Raw genomic sequence first — 18,030 nt, forward strand, 5'->3', positions numbered from 1 at the left:
GAGGTCCTAGGTCTGCAGGCTTAGACGTGATTGGAGTATATGTCACACCGCTCTGCATGACTCCCCATAGAGTCAGGGTTCTGTTTCCTCTGTTCAAACAGCTCGTCTGGGTCTCTGCAATCTGCTGTCACTAAAGCGACCGGCTAACCTCAGTGCGTCAGGCTCGCCATATACCTATTACACGGATAGTAAAAAGAAACCGAGGCGTTGAGCTCTTTGAAGCATTATCACGACGTAAGTTACTGTCAGTGACGTGTACCTATAAAGGATATCTTGGGATTAGGCAGCAATAATTGATTATTAGCGTTTGCAGCCATCCCAGCTACCTGCAACTAAACTGTTCCTGAGATCAGACCGTGAACAACCGGCAACACATCGCTAGTACGGATCGCCAAATCTTTTTGCAAATCTTAACGATTGTCTCTAACACACCAGAGGTGCCACCAAAATGGCCAGAGGCACAAAAGACATACACAGTGAAACGCGTGGGTACATTCTAGATAGTACCTGTGTCAGAATGCAGCCAGTCTGTACACGTATAGTACATGTAACCGGTGGGCAAGCTACAAAAAAATACTACTATTTGTTCATTCAATTCAAGAGGGTCAGTGGTATGAATGGCTGTCGTCATCAGACGTCTTTGGGTTTCCTTATATACAGAAGTCTGTAAGATTTATTTCTTTAAATGTTGCTTTGAAGATCAAAATGTGTAGATTTATCTGCAAACAACTATTTTTCGCTTTTGAAATTCTATACGGACCGTGTTATAATAGGACTACAGAATGTATTTTGTTCCCTACATAGAGGTTTTGGGCCCTTGTCATGTTCTTCCTGGTGTAAAATGTTCTCTTTGGTGCCATAACACAATATCAGGCGTGTGATTCATGCAGCCGCCATGTAACAGCCCTATAAACAGAGTGGCTTACGCTCTCCATAAGACAGGCAGCGCCTGGTTCTGCAGTTTAGGGAGATAGCGCCAGAACCTGGGGCAGTTATAGACCAGTTCTGCAGCCTATCACTGTAGCGAATCTGGTAGCGGCTCTGAGCCTGGGGCAGTTATAGGCCGGTTCTGCAGCCCATCACTGTAGCGGATCTGGTAGCGGCCGGAACCAGGGACAGTTATAGGCCAGTTCTGCAGCCTATCACTGTAGCGGATCTGGTAGCGGCCGGAGCCTGGGGCAGTTATAGGCCGGTTCTGCAGCTTATCACTGTAGCGGCCGGAGCCTGGGGCAGTTATAGGCCGGTTCTGCAGTTTATCACTGTAGCGGATCTGGTAGTGGCCTGGGGCAGTTATAGGCTGGTTCTGCAGCTTATCACTGTAGCAGATCTGGTAGCAGCCGGAGCTTGGGGCAGTTATAGGTTGGTTCTGCAGCTTATCACTGTAGCGGATTTGGTAGCGGCCTGGGGCAGTTATAGGCCGGTTCTGCAGCTTATCACTGTAGCGGATCTGATAGCGGCCAGAGCCTGGGGCAGTTATAGGCCAGTTCTGCAGCTTATCACTGTAGCGGATCTGATAGTGGCCGGAGCCTGGGGCAGTTATAGGCCAGTTCTGCAGCTTATCACTGTAGCGGATCTGGTAGCGGCCTGGGGCAGTTATAGGCGGTCTTTAGGCTATTTAGTTCCTGTTACAGGGCAGCTGCAGCACAGTCAGAGACCAAGTAATAACGCAGGGATTAACAGACAGCAATGAAATCTATTTAGGCTGTTAGTTTTCAAGACCTGTAGGGCCACCGGGATAAGGGTGACGTTGAGCTCACACATGTCACAATCCCATCATATTATTGTGTAAGACATCTGAGTCCAAGGACAAGCGTCAGTAACCCGGAACGGCTCTGGAGCAGCAGGAAGATCACTTGATCACTATTTCTTTTAATGGCAAAAAAACAAAAAATTAAACAAAAATAAAGTGGTTTCAAATGACAATGATCCTTTTCAGTTTATGTGACCCCCAGTGACCCCTGTAAATAGGAGGAGCCCCAGCGGCTGTGGTCAGGGAACAGTTTGTTGTTGGGCTCGGTCAGGTCATCATTCAGAGTAGTGCATGATGGACTCCACATAGTTGCCCGGGAAAAGCCCCGTCACCCCATTCATGACCCCCTCGTACCATCCGTCGTCGTTCTTCTTAATGACGTAGATGATGGCACCTTCCTGGAAGGAGAGCTCGTCCTCTTTGTCCTTTGAGTAGTCATAAATTGCCACAACTGGAGGAAGAGAAGATGAAAATGGTGTAACGGGTAAATGCAGAAGAGAAGTACACGGCAAGGACATGCGGTATGTTGTGTAACCTATAGACATGCATCACTGTGTACTCCTAGTCCCCCGGTAACCAGCATTAGTGACACACAACCATATCTGGCATCAGGAATTATCCTGCACTATGCTAGCAAGAGAATGCTGAAAAACCCCAAAGTCTGCATAAGCAAAGTGTGGCACACAGGACACACAAACACGTGATATCTGGATGGCGGTGGATGCCCAGGAGAACGGCCCGGGAAACGAAAGTTGATTAATGTTCTTAATGTAAGGATTTATAATCCCATTGTTACCTGTATTACACATCAGTATACTACACAATGCGCGACCTTGTGGCCTTTCCTGGTGCATGGTATAATTACAGGACCACTGACATCTGTCAGAGAGGAGGAGGAGGAGGAGGAGGAGTAGGAGGAGGAGGAGGAGATGATGATCCTGGGAGGAAACGGCTCCAGAGAAGCAAACACGCCAGGTGACTTACTGTACACTGTTATTTGTGGTTTCTATACGATACATTTCTGAAGTACTGCGCTATGTGCCTGATTCAGATGCTGTTTTGATGGTGTCGCAGCTGAGTATTTATCGTCAGACTGCGCACCTGTTGCAGCCGCAGTGCACACGAGCCGAGGGACCATTACAACGATGCTCGCGGTACGGAATCAGTGGCAGAGTGATAGACAGGAAGAGGCCATTTAGGGGAGGTAACAGGAAGTGTCTTGGAGTGTGGTTGCAATCTCCTACGCATAAAACATGGCGCCAGCGTCGTAGCTCAGCGCAGCCGTTCTGTGCAGCCATGGAAGCACTCAGGGATTCTGAGTTTCTCGCATTTGTGCTGTGGTTGCAATGGAGAACGCAATTGATGAGATTGTTGCGATGAATTCGGTGGGCGTTTGTTTAATTGTTGGTGGCTACAATTGCGATGCCTCGCAGTTCCGCCACTGAAATGTATCGCTGCTGCGTCAGTATTGTCAGGCCCCATCCGCGTCCTCTTGGTGTGTGAGATATATATGTGGGTGTGGTATAACATATTGTTAGCGTTTCTATGAAAGCAGCCTAACCCTGTAATGTCATCTCTACCGCAGCCTGACCCTGTAATGCCGGCACTGTGATGTCATCTCTACCGCAGCCTGACCCTGTAATGCCGGCACTGTGATGTAATCTCTACCGCAGCCTAACCCTGTAATGCCGGCACTGTGATGTCATCTCTACCGCAGCCTGACCCTGTAATGCCCACACTGTGATGTCATCTCTACCGCAGCCTGACCCTGTAATGCCCACACTGTGATGTAATCTCTACCGCAGCCTAACCCTGTAATGCCGGCACTGTGATGTCATCTCTACCGCAGCCTGACCCTGTAATGCCGGCACTGTGATGTAATCTCTACCGCAGCCTAACCCTGTAATGCCGGCACTGTGATGTAATCTTTACCGCTGCCTAACCCTGTAATGCCGGCACTGTATGTCATCTCTACCGCAGCCTGACCCTGTAATGCCGGCACTGTGATGTAATCTCTACCGCAGCCTGACCCTGTAATGCCGGCACTGTGATGTAATCTCTACCGCAGCCTGACCTTGTAATGCCGGCACTGTGATGAAATCTCTACCGCAGCCTGACCCTGTAATGCCGACACTGTGATGTAATCTCTACCGCAGCCTGACCCTGTAATGCCGGTATGGTGATGTAATCTCTACCGCAGCCTGACCCTGTAATGCCGGCACTGTGATGTAATCTCTACCGCAGCCTGACCCTGTAATGCCGGCACTGTGATGTAATCTCTACCGCAGCCTGACCCTGTAATGCCGGCACTGTGATGTAATCTCTACCGCAGCCTGACCCTGTAATGCCGGCACTGTGATGTACTCTCTACCGCAGCCTAACCCTGTAATGCCGGCACTGTGATGTAATCTCTACCGCAGCCTAACCCTGTAATGCCGGCACTGTGATGTAATCTCTACCGCAGCCTAACCCTGTAATGCCGGCACTGTGATGTAATCTCTACCGCAGCCTGACCCTGTAATGCCGGTATGGTGATGTAACAGACAGATTCTCCGTTACACAAGCCTGGTTTTCTGCTGTACACCAGTCTCCAGACCACAGGCCAGTGATGTGACCGTGGTGGTGAACCCAGAACTATGGTCACCAGGGGTTCACTACGATATGCCGGCGGTCGGGCTCCCGGCGACCAGCGCCGGGAGCCCGACCGCCGGTTTACCGACAGTGTGGCGAGCGCAAATGAGCCCCTTGTGGGCTCGCTGCGCTCGCCACGCTACGGGCATGGTGGCGCGATTTTATTCTCCCTCCAGGGGGGTCGTAGACCCCCACGAGGGAGAATAAGTGTCGGTATGCCGGCTGTCGGGATCCCGGCGCCGGTATACTGTGCGCCGGGATCCCGTCAGTCGGCATACTGAAGACCACCCGTCACCAGGCATCACTCACACCTACATGAGCAAGAGCGGCTACATACAGTGTACATACTCTCTTCACTCTAGTCACAGAAAACGTCTGCATGCTAAACACACAAAATCGGGATACATGGATGCAGGGAGGGATGGATGGATGAATGCAAGGAAGCGGAGAAGGATGGATGCAGGGAATGAGGGAGAGAAGGATGGATGCAGGGAATGAGGGAGAGAAGGATGGATGCAGGGAATGAGGGGGAGAAGGATGGATGCAGGGAATGAGGGGGAGAAGGATGGATGCAGGGAATGAGGGATGGATGCAGGGAATGAGGGGGAGAAGGATGGATGCAGGGAATGAGGGGGAGAAGGGTGGATGCAGGGAATAAGGGAGAGAAGGATGGATGCAGGGAATAAGGGAGAGAAGGATGGATGCAGGGAATGAGGGGGAGAAGGATGGGTGAGGGGGAGAAGGATGGGTGCAGGGAATGAGGGATGGATGCAGGGAATGAGGGGGAGAAGGACGGATGCAAGGAATGAGGGGGAGAAGGGTGGATGCAGGGAACGAGGGAGAGAAGGATGGATGCAGGGAATGAGGGGGAGAAGGACGGATGCAGGGAATGAGGGGGAGAAGGACGGATGCTGGAAATGAGGGGGAGAAGGATGGATGCAGGGAATGAGGGGGAGAAGGATGGATGCAGGGAATGAGGGATGGATGCAGGGAATGAGGGGGAGAAGGATGGATGCAGGGAATGAGGGGGAGAAGGATGGATGCAGGGAATGAGGGATGGATGCAGGGGATGAGGGGGAGAAGGATGGATGCAGGGAATGAGGGGGAGAAGGATGGATGCAGGGAATGAGGGGGAGAAGGGTGGATGCAGGGAATGAGGGATGGAAGCCGGGAATGAGGGGGAGAAGGATGGATGCAGGGAATGAGGGGGAGAAGGACGGATGCAGGAAATGAGGGGGAGAAGGACGGATGCAGGAAATGAGGGGGAGAAGGACGGATGCAGGAAATGAGGGGGAGAAGGACGGATGCAGGAAATGAGGGGGAGAAGGACGGATGCAGGGAATGAGGGGGAGAAGGACGGATGCAGGGAATGAGGGATGGATGCAGGGAATGAGGGGGAGAAGGATGGATGCAGGGAATGAGGGGGAGAAGGATGGATGCAGGGAATGAGGGATTGATGCAGGGGATGAGGGGGAGAAGGATGGATGCAGGGAATGAGGGGGAGAAGGATGGATGCAGGGAATGAGGGGGAGAAGGATGGATGCAGGGAATGAGGGGGAGAAGGGTGGATGCAGGGAATGAGGGGGAGAAGGATGGGTGCAGGGAATGAGGGATGGAAGCCGGGAATGAGGGGGAGAAGGATGGATGCAGGGAATGAGGGGGAGAAGGACGGATGCAGGAAATGAGGGGGAGAAGGACGGATGCAGGGAATGAGGGGGAGAAGGATGGATGCAGGGAATGATAGATGGATGCAGGGAATGATGGATGCAGGGAACGAGCGAGAGAAGGATGGATGCAGGGAACGAGCGAGAGAAGGATGGATGCAGGGAATGAGGGGGAGAAGGATGGAAGCAGGGAATGAGGGGGAGAAGGATGGATGCAGGGAATGAGGGGGAGAAGGATGGATGCAGGGAATGAGGGGGAGAAGGATGGGTGCAGGGAATGAGGGATGGAAGCCGGGAATGAGGGGGAGAAGGACGGATGCAGGAAATGAGGGGGAGAAGGATGGATGCAGGGAATGATAGATGGATGCAGGGAATGATGGATGCAGGGAACGAGCGAGAGAAGGATGGATGCAGGGAACGAGCGAGAGAAGGATGGATGCAGGGAATGAGGGGGAGAAGGATGGAAGCAGGGAATGAGGGGGAGAAGGATGGATGCAGGGAATGAGGGGGAGAAGGATGGATGCAGGGAATGAGGGGGAGAAGGATGGATGCAGGGAATGAGGGGGAGAAGGATGGATGCAGGGAATGAGGAGAAGGATGGATGCAGGGAATGATGGATGGATGCAGGGAATGAGGGGGAGAAGGATGGATGCAGGGAATGAGGGGGAGAAGGATGGATGCAGGGAATGATGGATGGATGCAGGGAATGAGGGGGAGAAGGATGGATGCAGGGAATGAGGGGGAGAAGGATGGATGCAGGGAATGAGGGGGAGAAGGATGGATGCAGGGAATGAGGGGGAGAAGGATGGATGCAGGGAATGACGGATGGATGCAGGGAATGGGGGAGAAGGATGGATGCAGGGAATGAGGGGGAGAAGGATGGATGCAGGGAATGAGGGGGAGAAGGATGGATGCAGGGAATGAGGGGGAGAAGGATGGATGCAGGGAATGAAGGGGAGAAGGATGGATGCAGGGAATGAGGGGGAGAAGGATGGATGCAGGGAATGACGGATGGATGCAGGGAATGAGGGGGAGAAGGATGGATGCAGGGAATGAGGAGGAGAAGGATAGATGCCGGGAATGGAGGGAGACGGATGGATGCAGGGAATGAGGGGGTGAAGGATGGATGCAGGGAATGAGGGGGTGAAGGATGGATGCAGGGAATGAGGGGGAGAAGGATGGATGCAGGGAATGAGGGGGAGAAGGATGGATGCAGGGAATGAGGGGGAGAAGGATGGATGCAGGGAATGATGGATGGATGCAGGGAATGAGGGGGAGTAGGATGGATGCAGGGAATGAAGGGGAGAAGGATGGATGCAGGGAATGAGGGGGAGAAGGATGGATGCAGGGAATGACAGATGGATGCAGGGAATAGGGGGAGAAGGATGGATGTAGGGAATGAGGGGGGAGAAGGATGGATGCAGGGAATGAGGAGGAGAAGGATGGATGCCGGGAATGGGGGGAGACGGATGGATGCAGGGAATGAGGGGGTGAAGGATGGATGCAGGGAATGAGGGGGTGAAGGATGGATGCAGGGAATGATGGATGGATGCAGGGAATGATGGATGGATGCAGGGAATGAGGGGGAGAAGGATGGATGCAGGGAATGAGGGGGAGAAGGATGGATGCAGGGAATGAGGGGGAGAAGGATGGATGCAGGGAATGAGGGGGAGAAGGATGGATGCAGGGAATGAGGAGAAGGATGGATGCAGGGAATGATGGATGGATGCAGGGAATGAGGGGGAGAAGGATGGATGCAGGGAATGAGGGGGAGAAGGATGGATGCAGGGAATGATGGATGGATGCAGGGAATGAGGGGGAGAAGGATGGATGCAGGGAATGAGGGGGAGAAGGATGGATGCAGGGAATGAGGGGGAGAAGGATGGATGCAGGGAATGAGGGGGAGAAGGATGGATGCAGGGAATGAGGGGGAGAAGGATGGATGGATGCAGGGAATGAGGGGGAGAAGGATGGATGGATGCAGGGAATGAGGGGGAGAAGGATGGATGGATGCAGGGAATGAGGGGGAGAAGGATGGATGGATGGATGCAGGGAGGGAGGGAGAGAAGGATGGATGGATGGATGGATGGATGGATGAATGGATGAATGGATGAATGGATGGATGAATGGATGGATGGATGAATGGATGAATGGATGGATGGATGGATGGATGGATGAATGGATGGATGGATGAATGGATGGATGCAGGGAGGGAGGGAGAGAGGGATGATCAGCTTTACCAAGGCAAAGTTTGTGACAGACCTTTCTCTAAATAGGTCCTTGGTGCCCAAGGAGGGTCCTCCTCAGCGTATGGGTCACTGTACTCCACTACTGCAGCTTCCTCCTCTTCATAGTCTTCTGGAGGTGGCGGCGGTGGGGGAGATTCATCAAATACAGGTTCTTCTGCAGGAGGCGGCGGGGGTGGAGTCTCTGAAACTAGGGATAAGCGCAGTGTCAGACATGGTCGTACATCATACAGTGTCCCTGAGAGCGCCTGTATGTGCAGAGAATGTGGAGGTGCGCTGTGCTAGGACCTTTGCTGGGACTGCTCTGCTGGTAACTGTGTTGGGAAGAAGCTGCGGCCCAAACACAATAATCGTTTTTTCCCTTTCTAAACGATACTAGGAAATGACAGCTTTGGCTGCGGGATATAATTACCTGTACCAGCGCTGACAGACACGTCCCCTGTGACTTATAGCTCACGCCTAGGGTACCGCGGCTGCTGAGAGTATGACGTGACGCTTCGTAAAACACATGGCGCACTTGTGCATATACTTATGGCAACATATTAAAACATAAATTGTATATTTAAACAGTGTTACTCCATGGGGAGCACCTGAGGTCAGACACGTGGGGGTCACCAGGACAGGCTAATAGAGGTCACCCCACTGGTCGCCTTGTGTTATTGTGTACCTGGCGTCACAGAGGTCATTCCCTTATCCAGCCTCACACGTCTAGCATTAATGGACGTTTGGAGAGGTGGAACTAACTCGTTACGCAGGACACAAATGTATTCTACTTGTTATTCAATGAAATAAAACAAACACCCTCTCATTTCAGCTGTAATTAACACTTCACACTGTAAAATGAAAACTGAACGTTGTGAAAAGCAGACAATTTAAATGACAATGGCAATCCAATTACACAGGGGACTTCTCAGTCACCACGTCCTCTCACTTGTGTGGATTAGCGTAAGAACAAAACAAAATAACAGGATTTTATTCATCCGCAGCCGCAGATAACGGCCTATAATAAGGGAGCGAGGAATCGCGCGCAGACACGGGACATACTGTACACTTACTGTTCTCCTGAACCCTGGCCACAAATCCCATCAGCGGCAGCTGCGGAGTCACCTGCAGTATGGACGGCGGAGGCGGCGCAGGCGACACTGCGAGGAAAGGACAGGTTATTAGCACGCAGGCTCCCTACAGAGCTTACACAATCTGTAACAGACTGGCGGAACAGGAGGAAGTCTCAGCCAGAAGCATAATAACAGTACTGTATGTACTTACACCATATATTATCATTTTATTATCAGAATAAAGGGGTAGTGTGTGTGTGGAGGGGGTGGGGAGTGCAACAGAGGATGGGGTGTTAGACCACAGTACACAGGACCCCCCCCCCCCCCCCGCCCTCCGGCCATGCTAAGCCAGTGACTACGGAAACGCAATATTTGGTATGTAGGGTGTAACAAAGGCCAGTGCGGGTAACTGGGGTGACCATTAAAAGCGCGTCCTTCCTCGCACACAGTTACTGAAGCCAGGAATAAAGCAGATTATTACACATGCCTGGCCAGCAAGTAGGCCGGTCCTCAGTACTGCACGGAATAAGGGTCACAGGCAGCATATCCTCTACCCGTGGTGCCCTGTACACACCTCTCATCACAACTAGTTATAAAAGCACACTGATCGCAGATTGCACAGCAAACAGCATGTCGAAGTCAAAAATATTACATACACACCACATACAAACTCCAAACAGATGGGTCTCTGTGCGTGCGCATACACGCAGTGTGCACAGCGATATATGGTAGCATACGCATTCACACAGACAAGCCACAAAGATATATTCAACACATATTTCATACCACACATAAATTAAACATGTCAAGCACCAGACATTATAATGTATTTATATATATGTATTATTGGAACGGAACAAGATAAATATATCATGCTTAGTGTCAAAATAATCAGGGGAATGTGTGTGTTAATTTGATAGCTATGGGAAGATTGTAGCACATTGCAACAATTAGCTGTGATTGAATGTATGAATATGAAGCCACAATTCTAAAAGTGAACAAAGACCTTCCTGAAAGACAGCATGGCTAATCCCTATGATGGCATCTTCAAGGCTGGCCGTTGCTTGCATATGAACTGACCAATAACACATCATGAATGAGAGATCTCCCTCCCCTGGATCAATAACAGAAGACTTAGTCCCAGACAAGTACTTCCCCCAATACACAGTATATAGGTATTTCCCCCTCACCCAGGAAGTGCTGTTTTAGTTGCTGTTGATGCAGATTCAAAGATGGAGAGGACTGTGCATTGAGGGACAGGGTAAAGTATGCTGGCTGTAATTGATCCTTATGTAACTACAACTGCTTATTGTGTAATTGTAACTCTTTAACTATATATATATATATATATATATATATACTGTACATATGTTATATTGTATGCATACCCTTTTAATATCAAATATATACATCTCTGAGCGTTGGACCGCAGTTCCTACAATGTGTGCGAGTGCTTGCTTTCTCTTAAAGGATATAGTGTTTGCGACATACAGCGCACTTTTATCATATATAGTAATAAGATGCGCCATGTGTCCGCAGCATATATTAACGCTGGCATTTGAAATATTTAATTAGAAATATGTGGAACTTCTCAGTTGGGGGCTCGCAGCCAGGATATCACGTACTTTTTTTTTTAAATTCAATACGTTTTTATTGATTTTTTTGCAGACATACAAACAGAACGACAGACAATAACATCGTATGCCAAGCTGGTACAGATTATTGTGCTTGAATACTGTATGCATAACCAGACAATAACAGAAAGAAAATAGAATAAATCAAATTGCAAACAGCTACAAAATATACAAAGGAGTGATGTGATTTCTTAATAGCAAGTTACATAATAGTACCATAAAAGGGTGACCAGGTGTCAGTGCGGTACAGAAACACGGGTACATTGATTGAGTGGGGAAGATAGCCACCTATCCCATACCTTATAAAATTTTCCGGGGCTTTCCTAGTAATATAAACAAACTTTTCATGAGACACCACAGAGTTCACTAGCGGGATCCATTTATTAATATCAGGGCCCGAGGACGCCATCCAGGAGCGTGCTATCAGCACTTTGGCCAAAGCGCATAAGTTAAGGACGTATTTTCTGGAGTGTGCATCCAATATCTCCTCATCAAGGACTCCAAGGATACACACAAGGGGAATAAACACGTCAGAAGGGATTCCCGCAGAGGTTATTCTCCGAATCACCGCTTGCCAGAAGGCCTGTACCACCTGACTAGCCCAAAATAAATGCCAGAAAATAAGATTTTAAACCTACCGGTAAATCTTTTTCTCCTAGTCCGTAGAGTATGCTGGGGACTCCTTAAGGACCATGGGGTATAGACGGGCTCCGCAGGAGACATGGGCACTCTAAGACTTTAGATGGGTGTGAACTGGCTCCTCCCTCTATGCCCCTCCTCCAGACCTCAGTTAAAGAACTGTGCCCAGAGGAGACGGACAGTACGAGGAAAGGATTTTTGTTAATCTAAGGGCAAGATTCATACCAGCCCACACCGTATAACCTGGAATATACGAAACCAGTTAACAGTATGAATAAAACAGCATCAGCCAGAGACTGATCACAACTGTAACATAACCCTTATGTAAGCAACAACTATATACAAAATTACAGAGGTGACTGCGCTGTCAACGGCTGCCGGTATAGGGATGGTTAGTCCCTAAAAAGAGAGGATCTAGGGTAAGAATATATACTGGCGCCGACTGAGTTTCAAATAATGAACGGATAAGCGTATTTGTAAAAAAACCAAATTCATAAATCTATTACAATATATACCAAAAAAGTTTAACCATATAAATGACTGTTAAAAAAGCTTCAGTACAGTGGACTTAAAAAGATTTGAGAGTCTCTCAAGTAGGCAAGTAGGACCACTTCTATCCCCATTAAACAAATAATACTTATTTCCAACTAGGGCTCATTCCTCCGAATAGTCCTCAATGCAATTAAATTGTGGATATTACCCGGTTTCTTAGTACAAAGTCCCCTTGGTTCTCCAATTGCAAACCGAGATCCAGTAGCAACAGGGGTGTATGTCCAGGGTGTCCAGATGATAGCACTTAGGAGGGTCCTGCGGGAGTGTGTGAGTCCAGCATATGCTCCAGAGGAAGCTGGCAGCAACTAAGACCAGCGATACGCGTCGAGCCTTTATTCTATGACCACAGACATCCCTTCCATCTGCCACTCATTTATCTGACAACAATTGGACTCACACACTCCCGCAGGACCCTCCTAAGTGCTATCATCTGGACACCCTGGACATACACCCCTGTTGCTACTGGATCTCGGTTTGCAATTGGAGAACCAAGGGGACTTTGTACTAAGAAACCGGGTAATATCCACAATTTAATTGCATTGAGGACTATTCGGAGGAATGAGCCCTAGTTGGAAATAAGTATTATTTGTTTAATGGGGATAGAAGTGGCCCTACTTGCCTACTTGAGAGACTCTCAAATCTTTTTAAGTCCACTGTACTGAAGCTTTTTTAACAGTCATTTATATGGTTAAACTTTTTTGGTATATATTGTAATAGATTTATGAATTTGGTTTTTTTACAAATACGCTTATCCGTTCATTATTTGAAACTCAGCCGGCGCCAGTAAATATTCTTACCCTAGAACAACTAAATACAAGCCTTGCAGAAATTGTCCGCACTGGGACGGGCGCCCAGCATCCTCTACGGACTAGCAGAAAAAGATTTACCAGTAGGTTTAAAATCTTATTTTCTCTTACGTCCTAGAGGATGCTGGGGACTCCGTAAGGACCATGGGGATTATACCAAAGCTCCAGACCGGACGGGAGAGTGCGGATGACTCTGCAGCACCGATTGAGCAAACATGAGGTCCTCAACAGCCAGGGTATCAAACTTGTAGAATTTTGCAAAAGTGTTTGAACCCGACCAAATAGCTGCTCGGCACAGCTGTAATGCCGAGACGCCTTGGGCAGCCGCCCAAGAAGAGCCCACCTTCCTAGTGGAATGGGCTTTACCGAATTTGGTAACAGCAATCCGGCCGTAGAATGAGCCTGCTGAATCGTGTTACAGATCCAGCGAGCAATAGTCTGCTTAGAAGCAGGAGCGCCAACCTTGTTGGCCGCATACAGGACAAACAGAGCCTCTGTTTTCCTAACTCTAGCCGTCCTGGCTACATAAATTTTTAAGGCCCTGACTACATCCAGGGACTTGGAATCCTCCAAGTCACCCGTAGCCACCGGCACCACAATAGGTTGGTTCATATGGAACGACGAAACCACCTTGGGTAGAAATTGAGGACGAGTTCTCAACTCCGCTCGATCCACATGGAAAATCAGATATGGGCTCTTGTGAGACAAAGCCGCCAATTCAGACACCCGCCTCGCGGATGCCAAGGCCAACAACATGACCACTTTCCAAGTGAGAAATCTTAACTCCACCGTTTGAAGAGGTTCAAACCAGTGTGATTGAAGGAACCGTAACACCACGTTAAGGTCCCACGGTGCCACTGGGGGCACAAAAGGAGGTTGGATGCGCAGTACTCCTTTCACAAAAGTCTGGACCTCTGGGAGAGAAGCCAACTCCTTCTGAAAGAATATAAAGAAGGCCGAAATCTGCACCTTAATGGAGCCTAACTTTAGGCCCATATCCACTCCTGTCTGTATAAAATGGAGAAAACGACCCAGCTGAAAATCTTCCGTAGGAGCATTCTTGGCTTCACACCAAGACACATATTTCCTCCAGATACGGTGATAATGCCTCGCCGTTACCTCCTTCCTAGCTTTGATTAGAGTAGGGATGACTTCCCCCGGAATACCCTTCCTAGCTAGGATTTGGTGTTCAACCGCCATGCCGTCAAACGTAACCGCGGTAAGTCCTGGAACACGCAGGGCCCCTGTTGTAACAGGTCCTCCCTGAGAGGAAGAGGCCACGGATCTTCTGTGATCATTTCCTGAAGATCTGAATACCAGGCTCTTCGAGGCCAATCTGGAACAATGAGTATTGTCTGCACTCTTCTTCGTCTTATGATTCTCAATAGTTTTGAGATGAGTGGAAGAGGAGGGAACACATAGACCGACTGAAACACCCACGGTGTCACTAGGGCGTCCACCGCCACTGCCTGAGGGTCCCTTGACCTGGAACAATACTGCCGAAGCTTTTTGTTGAGGCGTGACGCCATCATGTCTATTTGAGGAAGACCCCAACGACTTGTTGCTTCTGCAAACACTTCTTTTTTTTTTATTGCGTTTTATTTATATTTTTAACATTTACACCCACAAAGCCAATATAAAGAGGAGATACAGGGTCAGCACACAGTATTATAAGAAAAAGACATATCAAACCAGTATAGCAGAATGAGTTAACATCATGATATTCAGAAAAAGTGATGTCGGAACCCAAAGGCGCCATTCGGGCCCCAACACCACCAAATCATAAATACAATAGGTAGCATTATGACAGATATGAACATAAAATAAAATATCACCGATATAATATACCGAAATCTCAATACCAGACCTAAGCATTTCAATGACATCAGGATTAGTTGTAAGAAAAAAAGGGTGCCAACCCAACACCTCCAAAATATGGACCCGACAAACACCACCCCCCAAATCCCCCCACCCTGTAGAACCAACCCCCCAACTTATGGCCTACCTGGATCCCAAAATACCCCACCCAACTATTCTACTAAAACTTGGGGGCAGTCAACCCCATGAACCCCTCGGGCATGGTGTATAGAGCCCAGGATAGATAGATAGAAGAAACAACTAACAAATGCTCAAAGCACACAATATACCGTTAGTATGTACGGTTAATCAGGATATCTGAACAGTTTAAAACACCAATATTTAAGGAGGGTCATCCCACCCAAAAGCCCATAAAGCAACCAGATAAACCTTAAGTCCCCCAGTCCCGGCAAGGTGTACAGAAATAAAATCCATAGATTTGAGAGGCTGTATGGTAGAAGATCCCAAATAACCGCCCAACGGAGGAGAATATGGAGACACGCAGCTGGTTCGGTCACTGGCAAACAGAAGACTTAGTGAACAGGAAACAAATCTGCCAAGAAGGATGGCTAAGTTATCCGGAGAAGTCATCCAGCAGAACTCCGAGGGAAGCAGCTGATCCACAGTAGAAATATTACAATCCTCAAGGGTAGAAGAAAGTATACATACGGCACTTTCGCCAGCGGAGAAAGGAGAAAAGATGGTTTCAAAGCCTCCAGCAATATTAGCAAATGTACTTGAATAAAGCTTCTTCCAGGACTGAAAAGAAGCCAACTGTCCCACATCACGAGCATCGGAGCCTTGTGGAGTAATTCCAGGAGACTCAGCCTGCATCAATGGCAAGTCATTGCAGGAGAGAGACAATTCAGCATGCAGGTTTACCAGTTGAGCCACAAGCCTTTCACCGGATAAAGCAATAGCCTGAAGGATTTGCTCCATAGTATATTCAAAGTGGAAGTTCAAATAAAGCTGGATATCACAGGATAAAGTCAGCAGGCACAATGTATAGAGGCAGTGAAATATACTGTTGAAAGACAGAGCCCCCACTCCGCAACACACAGTCTCTTTGAAGTATCAGCTATAAAGCAGAAGGAAGTGAAGGGAGAGAGATGCAGGAGCCTACCGAAGGAGATTACCAGCACGCCAGCACAGGTCGGACTGTAAGACAGACTTTCTCCACTCTGGTTATCCCTCAGGTGAAAAACAGCAGCAGGAGTCAACGATCACGGAGAGCCTGCTGCTCAGGGAGCCCGCGGGAGCCAGCAACAACCTCCACCGCTGCACCAGAGACTGCAACGAGGAGCACCAGGAGCACAGCGCTGGAGCAAGGAGCCGTCACCGACAATATCCAAGATGGCGCCCGCGGTCCGGAGACGCCACAGAGGAGAACAAACAACTTCATCCAAACCAGCAGCCAAAAAGCACAGGCAGGTCACGGGGCTTCCGGAACGTGGAGAGGTAAGTATGCAAACCACCAGTGCATCCAGGGGCCGGGCAGGAGAAACAGGATAGTAAAAACGGAGTTATGTGCCTGGGAGCTGAGAAATCAGGCTCCTACACCATGCCCATCCAGGCCACCTTCTGCAAAGACTTCTTGATGAAGCCCCCACTCTCCTGGATGGAGATCGTGTCTGCTGAGGAAGTCTGCTTCCCAGTTGTCTACTCCCGGTATGAAGATTGCTGACAGAGCGCTTACATGATTTTCCGCCCAGCGAAGAATCCTGGGGGCTTCTGCCATTGCTGCTCTGCTCCTTGTCCCGCCTTGGCGGTTTACATGCGCCACAGCTGTGACATTGTCTGACTGAATCAGAACGGGTAGGTTGCGAAGAAGATTCTCCGCTTGCTGTAGGCCGTTGTATATGGCCCTCAATTCCAGCACATTGATGTGTAGACAAGCCTCCTGGCTTGACCATATTCCCTGAAAATTTCTTCCTTGTGTCACTGCTCCCCATCCTCGGAGGCTCGCGTCCATGATCACAAGAACCCAATCTTGAATGCCGAACCTGCGACCCTCTAGAAGGTGAGCACTCTGAAGCCACCACAGGAGAGATACCCTGGCCCTGGGGGACAGGCTTATTCTCCGATGCATTTGTAGATGGGACCCTGACCACTTGTCCAGAAGGTCCCACTGAAACGCTCTCGCATGGAACCTGCCGAACGGAATGGCCTCGTAGGCCGCCACCATCTTTCCTAACACTCGAGTGCATTGATGAACGGACACTCTTTTTGGTTTTAACAGGTCCTTGACCATGTTCTGGAGTTCCTGGGCTTTTTCCATTGTCCAGAATCAAGCCCAAAAATGCCAGCCGAGTTGTCGGAACCAACTGCGACTTTGGTAGATTTAGAATCCAGCCGTGTTGTTGTAGTACTCTCAGGGAGAGAGACTCGCTCTTTAGTAACTGATCTCTCGATCTTGCCTTTATCAGGAGATTGTCCAAGTATGGGATAATTGTGACTCCCTGCTTGCGCAGGAGCACCATCATTTCCGCCATTACCTTGGTGAAAATTCTCGGGGCCGTGGAAAGCCCAAACGGCAACGTCTGAAACTGGTAATGACAATCCTGTACAGCGAATCTCAGGTACGCCTGATGAGGAGGATATATGGGGACATGAAGGTATGCATCCTTTATGTCCAGAGACACCATAAAATCCCCCCCTTCCAGGCTGGAGATCACAGCCCGGAGAAATTCCATCTTGAATTTGAACCTCTTCAAATATAGGTTTAGGGATTTTAGGTTTAGAATTGGTCTGACCGAGCTGTCCGGCTTCGGGACCACAAACAGGGTTGAATAAAACCCCTTTCCCGGTTGCCCTAGGGGAACCTTGATAATCACCTGTTGTTGACACAGTTTCTGTATGGCAGCTGAAACGGTTTCCCTCTCTGGGGGAGAAGCTGGCAAGGCCGATTTGAAAAATCGGTGTGGAGGCACATCTTCGAACTCCAGTTTGTAGCCCTGGGATACAATTTCGATCACCCAAGGATCCAAATCCGACTGAACCCAGACCTGGCTGAAGAGACGAAGACGTGCCCCCACCGGTGCGGACTCCCGCAGCGGAGCCCCAGCGTCATGCGGTGGATTTTGTAGAGGCCGGGGAGGATTTTTGTTCCTGGTAACTAGCCGTAGCTGGAGCTCTTTTCCCTCTACCTTTACCTCTGGCGAGGAAGGAAGAGCCCCGACCCCTTCTGGACTTATGC

General features: G+C 49.4%; 1 protein-coding gene across 35 annotated transcripts in view; it reads right to left on the reverse strand.

Annotated features, from left to right (window-relative positions):
- Positions 1 to 1,849: 1,849 nt before the first annotated feature.
- ABI2 (abl interactor 2) overlaps positions 1,850 to 18,030 on the reverse strand; it is a 247,883-nt gene continuing 231,702 nt past the window's right edge. For all 35 annotated transcript variants that reach the window (XM_063932626.1, XM_063932624.1, XM_063932625.1 and 32 more), the window contains 3 exons: positions 9,347 to 9,433; positions 8,308 to 8,481; positions 1,850 to 2,201 (listed from right to left, as the gene is read on the reverse strand). In XM_063932626.1, the coding sequence (XP_063788696.1) occupies positions 2,026 to 2,201; positions 8,308 to 8,481; positions 9,347 to 9,433 (437 nt within the window). In that variant the 3' untranslated portion in view covers positions 1,850 to 2,025. The remainder of the gene's footprint in view (positions 2,202 to 8,307; positions 8,482 to 9,346; positions 9,434 to 18,030) is intronic.

Source organism: Pseudophryne corroboree, chromosome 7 (assembly GCF_028390025.1).
Source record: "Pseudophryne corroboree isolate aPseCor3 chromosome 7, aPseCor3.hap2, whole genome shotgun sequence".
Lineage (NCBI taxonomy): Eukaryota > Metazoa > Chordata > Amphibia > Anura > Myobatrachidae > Pseudophryne > Pseudophryne corroboree.